Source organism: Desmodus rotundus, chromosome 12 (assembly GCF_022682495.2).
Source record: "Desmodus rotundus isolate HL8 chromosome 12, HLdesRot8A.1, whole genome shotgun sequence".
Taxonomy (NCBI): Eukaryota; Metazoa; Chordata; class Mammalia; order Chiroptera; family Phyllostomidae; genus Desmodus; species Desmodus rotundus.
This window is the reverse complement of record NC_071398.1, coordinates 48,878,097-48,894,996: the sequence shown is the minus strand read 5'-3', so window position 1 is coordinate 48,894,996 and position 16,900 is coordinate 48,878,097. Positions and strand designations below refer to the sequence as shown.

At 50.8% G+C, this 16,900-nt stretch overlaps 1 protein-coding gene across 1 annotated transcript in view; it reads left to right on the top strand.

Moving 5' to 3' along the window:
- LOC128779632 (leukocyte immunoglobulin-like receptor subfamily A member 6) overlaps positions 1–16,900 on the top strand; it is a 35,608-nt gene that overhangs the window by 4,895 nt on the left and 13,813 nt on the right. The window contains 2 exon segments of the mRNA XM_053915019.2: positions 3,881–4,262; positions 4,520–4,822. Of these exon segments, the coding sequence (XP_053770994.2) occupies positions 3,881–4,262; positions 4,520–4,822 (685 nt within the window).

Genomic DNA, 16,900 nt, shown 5'->3' with positions numbered 1-16,900 from the left:
CTCTGTGTAGCAGATGAAGAACTTGGTGTGTTTGCTCCAGAAATGCCACAGGTGTGTGAAATGAGGCCCAGGTGGTGTGTTTGTAAACCAGCTCCCAGAATACACTGTTTTTTTCATAAGCCCTGATTTTTGGTACATGCCTAATTCCTGGTGTGTATGTTCCTCTCTTACTTCCTTTTTATTTTTTTGCATTATTCCATTTTTTATTTTTTTAATCTTTTAAAATTATTATTGTGTTACAGTTCTCCCAATTTCCCCCCTTTGCCTTCCTCCACCTACTTCAACACCCCTCCCTCCCCAACCCCACACCAACAGTCAATTCTCTCCCTGTTGTCTGCGTGGATGGGTCATTCATACACTTTCTATTCTAGTCCCTTCCACTTCTTCCTTCTTGAGGGCGGGAGAGCCGCCCACCACCGTCTTGCCCATCCCCTTGTCTTTCTCCGAGTCCATCACCTCACTGAGTCCCAGCCACGCACAGTGTCCGACCGATGGGGTCGGTGACCTGCGTGCATTACTTTGCCCCAACCTGCTCAGGGCTGGGCCCCTGGACGTAACTTGCACTGCGGCCAACCAGGCCCAGAGCACGTTCCCCACCGTGGGCCCCGGGTGTGCGCAGGGTGTCTCACCAGAGCCAGAAGCCACTGCTGCGCTACTACTTCTGGCCACCAGGATCCTGGCTGACCTACGTGGCTAGCCCCGGAGTCCTGGGGAAGCGCTGAGCCACCCTTCTGTCCCCATCCCTCTGGTCCCAGTCCTCCCGCACCTGGTCCGGGTCCCATGCTTGCACTGCTGCCTCCAAGAGCCACTGCACTCCCCTCCCAGGCTGCACCAAAGCTCCTTCTAGTCCGAGCACCTCACATCACTGCGCCTGCCACATGCCTGGCTGCCACAGGACTTTCGCGCACGGGCACCAGCTGGTAGCCACCAAATGCACAAGGGACAGAATGCTTCCCAGGCCCTGTCTGCTCCAGGGGCTTCACCAGCACTGACCACCTGTCCAAGCTCGCGCGCCTCCTCCCTGCTTCAGCAGTAACTGCTCAGAGCCCAGGGCTTTCAACACCTCGCCCCGCAGCCTGGCCAGAGGCCCACGCACAGTCCAACATTCAGCCCAGACCCTGGTGGCCTGCAGGGCCCGGTGCAGCCCTCCGGGTCCTCTCCCTGCCAGAGCAGCAGCAACTTGCTTGTCCTCAAGGCTCCATTCTGGAGACTCCTGAGGACGCTAAGATGCCTCTGACCCCTCAAAAGTGCAAGGAGGAGGCCTGAGACTGCATTGGGGTCAGCTGGACCTTGGAGACGGCATGTGGGGCAGGGGCTCGTGTCTGTAAAAGTCATGGCCTATTTTTAAAATGAACATTAAAGGAAAAAAAAAGACAGAGTTTACCACCTGGCCAGACACACGGAAAGATGAGGACCAGACACACAATCTGAGAATCCTACCACATGAGGGACCAGACGCACCAAGCTCGTTCATCCATACAGGGTCCCACAACCACAGAACACAACCAGGACCAACAGAAAGCATCTCTCACCTGAGGGCAGCTGGTCAAGGTTGCAGGAGGTGACTGCGATGGCAAATACAAAATGGGAACACAACACTCCAAAGGTCAGAAAGAATCACAATCTCTGCCATCACCGAAGATCATAGTAACATCCCAATACTGAACCAAAGTCATGGAGAACTAAAATTCACCCAACAGGTAATACAAAACACACTCCGTGAACCACAAGACAAAAACAGAAAGACAGTTCAATAAAGTCAAGAAAACATTACATGGACCAAACAGCAAATTCAACAAAGACACGGAAATCATAAAATAAAACCCACAAATTCTGCGGTGGAAAAATGACGTGAATGAAATGAACAATGGGACAGAGGGCATCAACCAAAGAATAGACCAAGAAAAATAAACAAGAGGGCAATATTCTTGTCAAAAATAGATGCAAAACTTCTCAATGAATATTAGCATGACGAATTCAAGAGCTCATTAAGACTTTTATACACCATGATCAAGTGGGATTTAACACAGGGTCCTCGTGATTGTCATAAATATTTTAAATGTGAAAATCAATACAAGTTTTCACCACAGAAATAAAGTAAATGATATAAAATATATGGTTGTTTGCATAGATGCAGAGAAGGCGTTAGAGAAAATACACCATTCATTCAAAATAAACATTTCATAATAAACACTGTCTACAAATTGGGGATGGAACGAACACAGCTCAGCAAAATGAGGGTCCTGTGTGGAAGCCCATGGTTAACATCAGACTCAACACTGAAAAGCTGAGAGTTTCTCTTCTGAGATCAGCAACAAGACAAGGAAGCCCACTCTCCCCACTCCTGTGAAACACTTACTGACCGCCTTAGGCAGAGCTGTCAGACAAGGAAAAGAGACAAAGGGGTCCAAACTGGAAAGAGAGAAATAAAACTGTCTACAGATGATACAATCTGATATATAAAAACCCTAAAGACTCAAAAAAAAAAATTCTTAAAACTAGAAAACAATTCAGTAATGTTGCAGCTTACAAAGTGACCAGTCAGGACTCAGTGGCATTTCTACAGACAAAATATGAAAGATCAGGGAAAAAAATAAAGAAAGTAACCCCATTTACAACAGCACCAAACACAAGAGACCATGACCAAGGAGGTGAAAGGTCTGGACATTGAAAAGTCTAAGACTCTGGTAAAAGAAATGGAAAAGACACAAATAAATGGAAATATATCCTACATTTACGCTTAGGAAGAATTCACTAAAATGTGTATACTGCCCAATCTACAGATTCAATGCAATCCCTATCGAAATTTCAAATGCACTTTTCACAGAAATAGAAAAGGCAATAATAAAATTCATACAAAACCACGAAAGACCACCAATAGCCAAAGCAATCTTGAAAAAGAAGAGCAGAGCTGAAGGAACCTCACTGCCTGATATCCAAATATGCTACAGAGATATAATAATTAAAACAGCATGGTAACTGCAAAAAACCCCACAAAAAACAAAAAACAAAAAAAACAAGAAAACCCAAGACATACAGAAAAATGAAACAGAATCAAAATTCCCAAAATGAACCCATGCCTTCCAGCCAAGATGGAGGTGTAGGTAGACACACTGTGCCTCCTCACACAACCAAAAGAAGGACAACAACAAATTTAAAAACAAAAAACAACCACAATTGACAGAAAATCATACTGTATGCAAGTCCGATAAATAAGGAGTTAAAGAAGAAACATTCATCCACACCAGTGACAGAGATGGGCACCCAGGTGGACAGGACTCACCACAAGGCGGGGGCTGGAGGACCAGGTGACCTGGCAGTTGATGGACTGGGGGGTCCCACATTTGCAAGCAGATGAACGAGGAGGAACAACTGGGGAGTGAGACAGACCATGCAACCCAGGTTCAAGAACCAGGAAATAAAACCTCAAAGCCTCTGACTGAAAACACCTGTGGGGGATGAGACGGCAGCTGGAGAAACTCCCAGCCTCACAGGAGAGTTCTTTGGAGAGACCCACAGGGTCCTAGACTGAACACAAACCCACCAACCCAGAAATCAGCAACAGAAAGGCCCAATTTGATTGTGGGTAGCAGGGGAAGTGGCTGAAAATCAGCAGAAAGCAGAGCAAGTGGCACTGTTCTCTCGTGGACCCCTCCCCCACATACAGAGTAGAGATGTGGGTTGCGCCGCCCTGGTGAAAACCCAAGACTCCACCCCTTACTACCTAACAAGCTGGCTGAGACAAAAAATAATGGCCAAAAATATTTTCTATTTTGCCTCTTCCATGTTTTGAGGCACCAGACAGGTCACTGGGGTCTTTGTAGGGAGTGGATCCCCATGTGAGAGGTGGGGTAAGCGAGCACAGGGGCTCCTGGGCCAGAGACACAGAGATACGGGGGAACCTGGGGGCCAGGCCAGGAGCAGGGTTCATGGGAGGAGCATCCCCTGTCACTCGTGTCTGGTCCCTGCAGGTAGCTCAGGGAAGCCCTCCCTCCTGACCCCAGAGGGCCCCATTGTGGTCTCTGGACAGAACCTGACCCTCCAGTGTCACTCTGACCTCAGCTATGACAGATTCACTCTGTCCAAGGAGTGGGGACAGGACCTCTCCCAGAGCTCTGTCCCGAAGCTCCAGGCTGGGCTCTCTCAGGCTGACTTCCCCCTGGACACTGTGAGCGGCTCCCATGGGGGCTGGTACAGGTGCTATGATGGACACAGACTGTCTTCCGAGTGGTCAGTCCCCAGTGACCCCCTGGACTCACCTGGTTGCAGGTGAGAAGCCAGCAGGTTCAGTCAGGGACCCAGAGTCTGCTCAGATCCTGCTGGGGGTCTCAGGTGGTGATGGGCAGGACAAGGGGTGAGGGCTCCCCAGGGAGGGAGACAAAGACAGGGGATGGGAGGGGAGGGGGAGACTCAGAGAAAACAGAGATGGACAGAGAGGAGGGTCCCCAGAAAGGGGCCTGGTGACTCTCAGGTAAGAACTAGGTGGTGGCAGCCCCTCACCCACCCCCCTTCTCTCTAGGATGGCTCCCTGACAGACCCTCCCTCACCATGCAGCCAGGCCCCACAGTGGCCCCAGGAGAGAACATGACCCTGCTGTGTCAGTCACAGAGCCCGAGGGACACTTTCCTTCTGACCAAGGAGGGGGCAGCCGATCCCCCGCAGCATCTCAGATCATAGTCCCAAGCTCAGCAGCACCAGGCAGAGTTCTCCGTGGGACCTGTGACCTCAGCCCATGGGGGGACCTATAGGTGCTACAGCACAAACCATGGGAGCCCCTACCTGCTGTCACAGCCCAGTGACCCCCTGGAGCTCCTGGTCTCAGGTGAAGCCTCTGACCCTGTCTTTCTGAGCTGTCAGTTCAGGTTCTCTTCCTCAGAAGAACTGTGGGCTGCAAGGGGAGGAAGAGGGCTCTAGGGGTGGTCACCCAGAAGAGAGCTGCCCCTCGGAGACCCTCCTACACCTGTCCATCTCTGTCCCTCACCTGAATACAGAAGATGCCCGGGTCTCAGCAGCAGGGGTTTGAGTGGGCCACAGCACAGCTGCATGGGAAGCCTCTGAGAGATCTGGGGCTCCAGGGTCAGCACCAGACTCTAACCCACTGGTGTCCTCCTTCCCAGAACCCTCTGAGGTCCCAGTCCACCTCCCACTGGGCCTCTCTCCACAGCCAGCGAGGTAGTGGGGCCCTTTGTTCAGGGGAGCACAGCCTACCTAAGGGCATTATGAGTCTCTCAGGGAATTCAATGCCCTCAGGTCTTAGAGACAGACAGGCTGAGTCCCAGGTGGGCTAGACGTGGAGGACAGATCCAAGGGGGAACAACAGCGTGGCAGGGGCTCTGAGGTTTGGCCCATCGCCCCATTTCCAAGTGGAGTCAGGCCTGCAAACCAGTAAGTGAGAGTCTGTGTGGGGAGGTGGTGGGTGTGTCCATGGGGACAGGGGTTGAGTCCTGTGCAAGCTCAGGCACCTCTGGAGGCTCCAACTTGGACACGCCCTTCCCTTCCCTGTGCCTCAGTGTCTCCACGTGTAAAAGGACAGGACCGTGACCCAGGGCTTAGATTTCCTTTCAGTTCTGGTTCTGACCTCCTCGGAGGAGGTGGGCCTTGAAGGGAAGTCCCCCAGGACATGATGTTATGGAGACAGTCCCCTCTGTAGCAGTGACAGTGACACTGGACATGGAGGGGCAGGAGTAACAAGGGTTTGGGGCATCCAGGTCTATTCCTCAGCTCAGGTGCTCACTGAGAGCAGGGAACAAGGGCTGGAGTCAGACCTGGATCAGGTCCTGGCTCTGCTGCTTCTGCTGTGGGGCCAGGTGGTCCTTTCTTTTCTCTGAGTGTTGGGTTCATGTCTGTCCATCCCTGGTGCCCTCCTGCTCACAGGCCTACAGTGACATTAGGTGACATAAGGAGTCTCACAGAGCTCAGGAAGGCAGGGCTTCCAAGGGTGTATCAGGTTCACCACACATCAAACTTCCATCTCATGTCCCTGCTGTGCTGGGGGCAGGTCATAAGAAGGACCCTCAGCTCCAGGTGAGACAGGACAGGCCCCTGCAGGTGAGCAACCCAGAGCTCGGAGCTGGTGTCCACCTGGGGGAAGCAGGAGGACAGCACAGGGAACCCACACCCCGGGGTCCAGTCCCAGCCCTGCCCTGGCCTGGCTGGGTGACCTGGGGCACATGGCTGACCTCTCTGAGCCGCAGTGGACTGGGTGGAGGGTCAGCCATCCCTGGTGCATGAGGGCTGTGAGGTTAGAGCAGATGAAGGACAGACCCCAGCCTGTGCCGCACACACAGTAGGTGCTCATTAAATGGCACTTTTGGCTTATTCATGACGTCACTCCAGCCCAAGGTGTCCCACGGTCACTGAACATCCTGATCCAGGTCACAGTGACCCTCCTCTTGCTGCTCTTCTTCCTCCTCCTCCTGTTCCCCCACCACTGACACCTGCATCTGAGCAAAGGCAGGACATCAGGTGAGTAGGGAACAGGGTGACGAGGGCCACAGGAGAGAGGGGCTCAGAGCACCTGCCACAGAAACAAATAGGTGGAGCAGGTCCGCTGAGAGAGGTTTCTCCAGAACCTCACATCAGAAAATCTAGAAAGAAGACACTCAATGTCAGCACAGGTTTACCAATAAGTATAAGTTAGTTTTTGATCATTTTCAATCTTCTGTAACATGAAACATACCCACAAGCAAGTATTAAAGTTTCCTTCTTTCCTCTGGAATCACACGGGGAGGGGCCTCTACCCTCCCAAGGCTGAAACTGTCCCTCTTGACCAGCCCAGAGAGAGGCTGTAGTCTGTCCTCCAGTCCCGCTGTGGACGCCCAGGAAGAGCCCCTCTGTGAGAGGAAGGGACAGCTGCCCTCCAGAGGGGGGCACAGAGATTTCAGGGGCGATAGGGGAGGGGAGAGCCTGGGAGGGTGTGGTGATCAGGGGTGAGAGGGACTGAAAACCACACAGCCTGACCTGGACCCTCACCTCACCCCTGGGTTAGTGGCCCATTGGGGGCAGGTGGGTCTGCAGCCCTGAGATCTCAGGGAACCTGCCAGGAGACACACCCCATTCTGCCCCTGCAGACACTTCTGTGAAGGACCCACGGGTTGGGGAGAGTGTGGAGCTGGACCCTCAGGTGAGACCCCTGCTCCTGTCCAGGACACCAAGGACCTTCCTATTGCCCAGTTCACTCCAATGGCCACTTCCCTGTCCTCACCTACTCTGGTTCTCAGCAGCATCCACACTGGCCTCTCCTCTGGGCACCAGGTCGTCCTGCTGTGACTCACTCCTCCTGCTTTCCTATGACCTCATGACCCCTCCTGCATGGTCCCCTGTGCTGGCCCCTCATCCTGTGTCTGACCTTATGCAGCCCAGGTCTCAGGAGGAAGCATGAGTGAATGAATACCCTCAGGTCCCAGGTTCTCCTCACTCACTCACGTAGCAGCTGTGATGGGAGCTCACTGGTTACCAGCTCCATGTTGGTGCCACAGTGCCACCCTGATCATCCTGTACCCACACCCCTCAAGCTCACCTGTGAGTGAGGGAGACACCTGCAAACAGGCAGATGGAGTCCTGGAGAGCCAAGTGCTGTGAAGGAGGATGAAGCAAGAGCAGGGGGTGGGGTGTGTGGTGAGGGGGGAGAACAGAGAAAACAGCAGGTGCAATGGTCCTGAGGCAGGACCTGCTGCTTCAGCCTGATGGGCCCTCTGGCTGGAGCAAAATGAGCAAATATAGCTCATTAGGTTAATAGTCAGATCTGTAGAAGCACCAGGAGACCCAAGGTTCAGGGATTCCCTGCAGATTCCATCGGGAGAGTGACCTCTTCTGATCTGAAGTTTAAGTCGTCACTCAGACACCATGTGGACACCTGACTGGAGGGTTTCAACCGTGGGAGCAAGGTTTCGCTGGTTCTGTCTCACTGTCTCTCTCCAGCAGAACAGTCCCCATGACAACCCCCAGGGAGTGAAGTGCGCCCAGGTGACCCACTCAACATCAAGGCCCAGGCAGGGAATGGTCGCCTCTCCTTCCCCCCGTCAGAGGAATTGTGGACATGAAGGGCAGACAAGCAGAAGAGGACAGACAGATGGACAGTGAGGTGGGACCCATCCTCCCCAGGCCCCAAGCTTCCCCAAACCCAACCAGGTTTCATCCCTCTCTCTGTCCCCCTGCTCCAGGCCTCTGCATATGCTGTACCTCAGGATGTGACATATGCCCAGCTGACCCTCATGACCCACAGATGGGAGACAAGTGCACCCCCTTCCTCCCCATCAGAGGAGCCCCCAGAAGAGCCCAGCGTATATGCTGCTCTGGCTGTCCACTAGCACAGGAAGGACCCAGTCCCCACACTGCAGAGTAGGGACCTGCAGAGACCCCAGAAGGTACAGGAGCTGCCAAAAGGACACTCACTATGAGCCCAGCCAGCCTGGTGACCTGAGTTGGACCCCCAGCAGCTGCTGGAACCCTGTGGGAGTCCCCTGATTCTTCAAGCACAGATAAGTAATACCCCTATGCTTTGGAATCAAAGCAACAGACTTCTCCAGAATCAGTGTGTCAATTTAGATCAAAAATGGAAGGGAGAGAATGCTTTCCATGACTGATAATGTAAATCTCACTTGACCATCCTACACACTGGAAAATTTACAACCGTGAATGAACATCTTAGAGAAGAAAAAGGTAAAGACGAGAGACCACCTACGTGTCCTTCCACACGTGCTGAGATGCAGGTGTGGCGACCTGTGCGAGGGAGTGTCATGCAGCCACAGAGCGATGAGATACAGACAGGGCAGCGCCACGGATGCATCGTGAGAGCGTCACGCTACATGGGACAAGTCAGACCACACAGCACAAGGGCCGTGTGACTTCACTCGTGTGTGGGGGGAATGTGAAACTGTGCTGTCCTGTGTATTAACTACATTCAACTTGTAATTAAAGATGTTCCTGCAACGTGAACTCAGAGTCTGAAAAGCTTCTCTGGCAAATGCTTCACAGCACTCATGCATGTAGGAAACACACAGAAATACACATGTGGACATACACAGAGACAGGAACATACACACAACAGCCTTACACAAGCCTCTCCTCAGAGGAAAGGAGGAAGGCACATCTGCCACCACAGTTTATCAGGCCAGAAGTAACTTGATGGCCAAACCAAACGAGGGAGCTACACAGAGGGAGCCTCACAGGAAGCTCTCTCTCGTGAATCAGTGCAGAGTCCTGAACACAATCTCACCAAGATGCATCACGGCATAAACTTTGCCATCCATCTTGGCCAGGCAGGTATGCATTTTTAGAGATGCATGGTTGGTTTCACATTCAAAACATTAATCAGTACAGTGGAAACATTAAAAGGAAATGAGAAATCCCTGGCTGGTGTGGCTCAGTGGATTTGGTGCCCACCTGCGAATCAGGGGGTCCCAGGTTGGAGTCCTGGTTGGGGCACAAGCCTGGGTTTCAGGCTGGGTCCCCACTTGGGGGCATGTGAGAGGTAGCCATGCAAAAGCACAAATTAAATCAGCAAGAACAATGCCATGCCAATCTTCAAACACGCTGGTGAGTCCATGAAAGAAGATTCTCAACAGAAGGCAGGCAGGGCGGTTCCATTACACAACCTTCATAAAGAGATGCCACTTGTCACTCAGGCAGGCACACCTAAGAGAAACCCGATGAACTAAAGTAGCGGCAGATCCCATGAGATCTGTTCAGGGGTTAAACATATGCAGTGTTGAAGGTTTGTTCAAATGTCCTTTGTGACTTTCGTTTGCTGACTTCCAAGTCCAGTTGTCATCATAGGAAAACGCCACCCTTCTATTTGGTGACTTGTCTATGTCTTCAGACAATTCAGGGAGCTCTCCTGAAGTAGGTGGTAAAACCCACGGGCTAACCTGGGCAATGCACTTCCTACAAACGGCTGTGGACATGTTGGCGGAAAAGTGTCACCTTGGCAATGCCATTGCCTCAAAACGTGATCAGCACCTGCCTGACCAGATGTACTAAGTCCAACCAAACAAGGAGTCCCTGCTCGAGGCAGACGCTGGCTCTCAGAAGACACCCTGGGCATCGCCACCTGACACGCAACTGGCCATGTTAAACGTCCCCAGCAGCTTTTGACCCCATGTTGCTCCAACCGTCTGGATGCTTGTAGGTCACCAGGATGGACGTGGGGGTTATTTCACAGAATGGGGTTCAACTCCATCAGGAACTCATGTGGGATCACACAGGTTTTGGCTGCGGACTGAACAAGGCTCAGGATTCCTCATCTCGCCCAGGAGCCCACTGAGGAGGACTCAGGGGAGGGCAGCAGTAGGGAGGAGACACCAGATGTTAAGGTCAGGTTTGACTTGATTCCACTCCTGGATGGAAACTCACTGGGTGCTGACTTTGAAAAACAGACTCAGTATCAATAAGACTCATTGTTAACAGATGGTGTTGGATCCACAAATGGACAAAAAATGCAGAAGAATGAAGTTGGATGTGTACCGCACACCCCACACCAAATAACCTCAAAATGGATCAGTATAGCAGCTAATGTTATAAAACTTAGGATCAAGTGGGTAAACCTGCATGAGTGTGGGCTTACTTACATTGTCGTAGAAATGACACCAAAAGCACAATAAACTAAAAAAAGTTAGATTTTATCAAAATAATAATGTGTGTGAATCAAAGAACACTGTCAAGTGAGTGAAAAAAAATGACATACAAAACTGAAGAAAATATTTTCAAATTATATCTGATAATGATCTGGTCCAGAATATCTAAAGCATACTTATAACTCAACCACAAAAAAAAAAAAATCCAATTCATAAAAATGGTCAAAGGATGTGAGTCGGTATTTCTGCCAAAAAGATAATCTGTAAAGGCAATAGCAGCAAACAGATGAGCTCAGGAAAACGTGCTCACCATGGCCAGTCATCAGGACAATGACCATGAAAATGACAGAGATCAAGGTCAGCAAGATGGCGGCGAGATAAGAAGTCCAGGCTCTGCTCACCCACAGAAGCTACAGCTCAGCCACCATCAAAGAGCAAGACTACATTCACACTCCGGGGTGAAGGTTTGAGGTTCCAGCACCCTGTGGAGCAAAACACCCAAGAAATATCACCTTGACAAGGGTGAGAAGAACAGCTTCCCTTTACCCGAATCGGCCCTCCCACCTGCTGGCCCTGCTCTGCACAGGGAGATGCCCTCCCCCTGTGATTTCTCCTGGGGGGCAGAGAGAACAGGGGCCTCTGCCCCCACAGCCTTTCCATCACTGCCCAAAGGGCCAGCCTCTGTCTGGCTGAGGGGTCTGCAGGCTGGATCCTCTGGGGGCAGCTGAGGACGAGGAAATGGGGAGCATTCAGGGTAATTGATGTGTGGGTGTCAACAACCAGCACACCCACAGACCCTGCAGCTGGCATTCAGTTCCTCAGAGAAATGAAAATAGAACTTTCTTTATTTAATTATATTTATGCTATTACAGTTGTCCCAAGTTTCCCTTTGCCCCCCTCCACCCAGCATCCCCCAAGTCCCTCAGCCAGTTCCCACACCCTTGTCCATGTCCGTGGGTTATGCAACTCTGTTCTTTGGCAACTCTGTTCCCGAGGCTGGACTTGACGTCCCATGACTGTCCTGTAACTAGCAGTGTGTACCTCTTAGAACTTTCATAGGGTCCAGCACTTCCACTGCGAGTGTCTGTTCAGAGGACATGGAATCAGGATCTCGAAGAGACATCTGCACTCCCAGGTCCACTGCAGGCTCATTCACAACAGCAGAGACATGGAAACCACCTGAGTGTCCATCAGAGAGCGGTGGATAAAGGTGACGTGGTGTCTAGGTACACTGGGGAATACTCTTCAGCCATAAGAAGCAGGAAGTGCTGCCATTGGAGACACACGGATGCACCAGGAGGACATTGTGCTGAGTGACGTGAGCCGGACACAGTGAGGTCGATCCTGCATGATTTCCCTTATGTGTAGAGCACGTTTCTTAGAGATGTGAACTCAAGTGAAATAGGGGAGGGTGGTGGTTACCAGAGACTGGGGATTGGGAAAGAAGAAAATGTTGATCAATACCTGTAAACTTTCTGCTGTGTGATAAATACATTCTGGAGACCTATGCACAGAGTGTTGATCGTAGTTAAACAGTTATGAATTGTGGACTGGAAATCTGCTGTGTTCTCACCCCACAACAGAAAAAAATGGAAACTGTGTGAGGTGATGGATATGTCAGTCATTTCACTGTGGTGCTGTTTTCAGAGTGTACAGATATATCGATACACCAAGGTGTACACCTTAAATATACACAACTCCTATTTGTCATTATTCCTCAAAAAGCTGGGAAAAAGAAAAAAATTCTGGTTAAATAATATGGCGTTTTTCTTTCTCTACCTGACTTATTTCACTCAGCACAATGAGTCTACATCCGTTCATGTTGTCCCAAAGGGCCAGAATTCATTCTTTTTCGTGTGTGAGTAATATTCCACTGTATATACATACCACTTCTTTATCTATTCATCTATTGATAAGCACCTAGGTTACTTCCATATGTTAGCTCTTGTAAATAATGCTGCAGTGAACAGGGGGATGCATGTATCCTTTCAAATTAATGTTTCATTTCTTTGGATAAACACCCAGACTAAATACATTTCCAACCTTAGTTCCCCAGCTACACTAGCCTGAACCCAAGTTCTCAGTGACTGCACACACACGTCACTGAGCAGTGACATATACCACAGAGAAACTACAGGAGTTGTCACCTCTGCAGCGTGGGATAGCTGTTGTAGGCTGATGGGGCCCAGAAAGAGAGAGCCCACATTCTTGTGGGTCTCAGTCTGATGCAAGAGTCCTACAGGAAATGGTCATATTTAGCACCTGTTATGAGATGCCCGTCTCTAGTGAAGTGTGAGCAACAAGCTGAATGTCCTGGAATGTCTTATCATGTCCCAAATTCAGGAAAATCTCTGCCATGTACAGTGTCCCACAAACTCTGAGGCTCCCACCTGCTGCTTGCGCATTTTGTTTGGTAACCACTGGCTTCTGGAGGAAATCCAAACATCTGCTCCTAGCACACCGTGCACCTGGGAACGTTGGCTTCTGTTGACCTCCCGTCTCACCCTTTATTCCTTTCCTTTCTACTGGAATCAGCATTTACAGAAACAACCCACCAACTGCTACATACAATAAAAACTCCTGCTCAGCTCTTGGAAGTAGAAGGTGCTATTCCTCTACCAGACACATCCCTAGATTTCTAGAGCATTTCGGTGTAGACATTACTTTCACGGCAGTGTCTCTTTGTCACAGTCTCAGTTGCTCTTGTCCCCAGGGGCACTCTGTGTCCATGCTCACACGCCCACCAGGCTGACTTCTAATTGCTGACCCTCCACACTCCGTGATGCTGGACCCATGAAGCAGCAGCAGGACAGCTCTCCCGGATGCTGTGATCCTGGCACGGCCCTGCCTGTGGGCCCCTGTGGTGGGTCCACTCGGGGGTCTGTGGGACCCTGACTAGAACAAAGGTCATCAAGGCCATGGTGCCTCCAGCATGTTCCAGCCCAGAGTAGGGTTACCAGATGCCCCAACAGTCTGTAGAAAGAAAATGCTTTAAAATGGTCCAAGGGGAGTGGACCACGCTGACAAGCGCAAGGTCATTACCAGCTGCCCAGAGACAGAGTCTTGCTTAGGCCTCCACCCAGCAATTCTAAGTCATGACACTACTTTACTTTGACCCCATTTCACTTTTTTGTTGGTTTATTAGCCTATTTTCTAGAAAAGGTATTTGGGACCTGTAACTGTTTTTGGAAGATGTTGGTAATCTTAACATCTTTTCTTTTCCCTTCCTTTGTTGTAAAAGAGTGTTTGAACAAACCCACCGAGTGCGTCCTGTCCAGGAAAAACATGTCTCAAGTTTGGGGACTGACCAGAGCCCTGAGCTTAGGACCAAGCACCCCATGACCTGGAAACTCATCCCAGCTTGGGTGACAGGCCCTGCTTGGCGGTGCGTTGTGTGAAACTGGAAGAAAGTGCACAGGATTCTGGGACTTGAGTAATTTCATTGTCACAGGCAGTCACGGAAACTTACTGTCACTGACAGTGTGCACTCCAATACCTTGTCAATGACGAGTGACATTTTCAAAAATGGCAGTGTCCCTTACAAGGACACCGCAGTTTGTTCTCTGTGTGCTCACACAGGAAAGCCCACAGAGACTACTGTCCACAAAGCTCGCTGTTGTTTTTCTAACGTTCATACCACGGAAAAGGTGAACTTGCTGTTTCCTGGACGTGGGTGCAGGCTTGGGGGTCAGGGGAGTGTGTCTGGGTTTCTGTCTGTGTGTGTGTGCAGGGGTGTGTGTGGAATCAGGGGGTGAGTACAAGCACAACTAGGCAGATGGTTGTGGAAGAGCATGTGTCTCTGTCGAGGGGACCGTGTGGGTAGGGAGACCCTGAGCTGATGCTTTCGAACACCAAGCCTGGAAAACAGACATTGCTGTGAGACACTGTCATTCCCTTCTCTGACTCAGATCCTGGCACCCTGGGCTGTGGTGAGTGGGGAGACCACATATGGATCCCATACAATGCCTTAAAAACACAGTGATACTGGAATAAAAATGTGGGGTACGAGGGTACCCCACCAGGGTATCTTCCACCTCAGCCTGGCTCCAGTGCAGGAAACTCCCTGTAGCTTTATTCCCTTAAACAGTCTGGTCCTGGATGGGTGGGATGCCCCTCACAAAACCTTGTCTTCCCTCCTTTTACCTCCTTGATATCTGGCCCCTGGGGAGATGTCTGGCAGGCTGCAAACAGATTGGAAAATATTAGCTTCAGTAAGTTTTCAAGAGTAATCAATGAGCAATATATACGTTTTAGATGTAAGTGCAGCTCAACATGGCAGGATTGGAGGTAGACAAGAAAGGTTAATGGAGTGAGGCAGCTATGAGGTTGGTCGTGTTCCCCAGACTCCCCCAGCTGGCCCAGCACCGTGTGGTCAGACGTCTGTGGTCTGCCCACTGCACTGCGAGGGTCTCCTTCCTGATTACGTGACCCTGCACTGTGGTCTGAATCTGATCCTTCTTTCATTGGATGAGGTATCTCTGCTTTTCAGGTTCTCAAACCTCCAACATCTCCATGTAAATCTAAATGGCTGGTTTCCTTCGCCCCATACCTCAGGCAGGGTGAACTCTGACCTCACTTGTGGGGTGGGGTTGGTACCACTGGGATATAAATGAGGAAAGTGAGAGCAGCAGAGGAAGCAGGCAGCTCAAGTGTCCTTCAGCCACTCAGGATGTCAAATTGCAACAACTGGTATTTAAAGTGTGTGTGTGTGTGTGTGTCTTTAGTGCCTTCTAATAAACACACTCATGAATATCATTCTTGTCTGAATACTGAAGACCCTCCAGAGGTTGAAGAGGTGAGTGACCCCCAGCATCGAAGGTGCCCTGAAGAAGCGGAAATGACCCAAATAATTGACCCCAAGGAGAGGGAGAGAGAAAGAGCCCACATCTCTCAGAGACACAGAGTCAGGCGGAAACAGTGTGAGATGCAGCCCTGTGTTCCAGGGCCAGGATGGAGCGCTGAGCTCTCCTGTGGGAGCAGAGGGTTTGCACAGACCCCAGGCTCATCCCTGCCCCACTCCGGCTCACTGCTATGAGGGTTCCTTGGGGTCTGCAGTCAATGAGGCAGGGAGGGAAGGTCATCCTTCGTGTCCCCACAGCAGGGGCCACATGTTGGGAACCGCCCTGCCTGGTTTCAGAAGCTGTAACCCCTCCTGGTTAAGGCTGAGTCAGAGACCTTGGGACCATAAGCCACTAAGGAGACAAAGCTTATCTCCCTGGCAGGGGCGCCACCTCTGCCCACTTTACTTTACCCTGCTTGGCCCTGAGCCTGACCTGTTAGCCATAATGGGTAAGATTCCTCAAGGGAGGGACAGAGGTATGGGCATGGTCACAAAAAAGGCCCACAGGGAAGGACTTGGGGGGCTATAGAAAAAGGGGGTGAAGGACCCTCGCCCCTCGGCTTTGACATAGCCTGAGTCCTCATTCTGTCTGCAAGAAGTCTGCTATCTCTTGGCTGCCTTACTTCCCCTGTCTGACTTAAGCCTGAAACAATGACAGAGGGTGGTGCAGCCCTGTGCTGGAAAGGGTGGATTCCACCCCACCCCCCGCCCCCGGGGGATCAGGCCTAAGAAAGAATGCATAAAATCCTGTGAAACCTGCTTTGCTAATACCCTCAAGTTAAATGATAAGGGTCCAAGCCTGAAATGAGTTAGTTTTCCAAAGTCTTATAGCCCCTTAGCTAACTGACCCTGACTCAGAATAAGCCCTCAGAGTTCTTTGTTTGTTATCTATTGTTTGATCCTCACTGCCTGGCAATGATTGATGAGCTTTACCTGTATTCCTGTGCAAATTGAACCCAATAAAAGCCCATTGGGGAAAAGGCTCCTGGTCCCTCTCCTTTGAGAGATCATCCCCCTCTCCTCCCCAAGCAGATCAGGTCTTGGTAGACTTATTTTCATCCGTGGCAGGGGGTACATCCACCACCTGCCTGGGTTCTGAGCTGTAAGACTTCACTCCCTTCTCCTGTTTGTTACAGAGCAGAGGGGGGGGGGGGTGGTTCACGATAAATTATTACAGAAAGGATTCCGCCTTTCTGTCTCTGGAGGTTCCTTCCCCCACGCCTCCACCTGCTAGGTTCGCAATGCCCGCCGCCAGAGGAAGGACGTCTCTCAATGCCAGAGACTGGTGAAAAGGAAAGGAATTGTTTATTCAAAAGTTACACAAACTTAGAATAATGACCTAATGTCTTCAATAAGATACTAAAGTCCTCTAGAACACCCACAGATGCACAGTCCTTCCCTCTCCCTGTGCCCAGTCCGGGATACCGTGTCTCAGGAAAAGAAGTAGAAGTCCATGATTCAGGCTCCCGGCACCATCAGCTGTGTG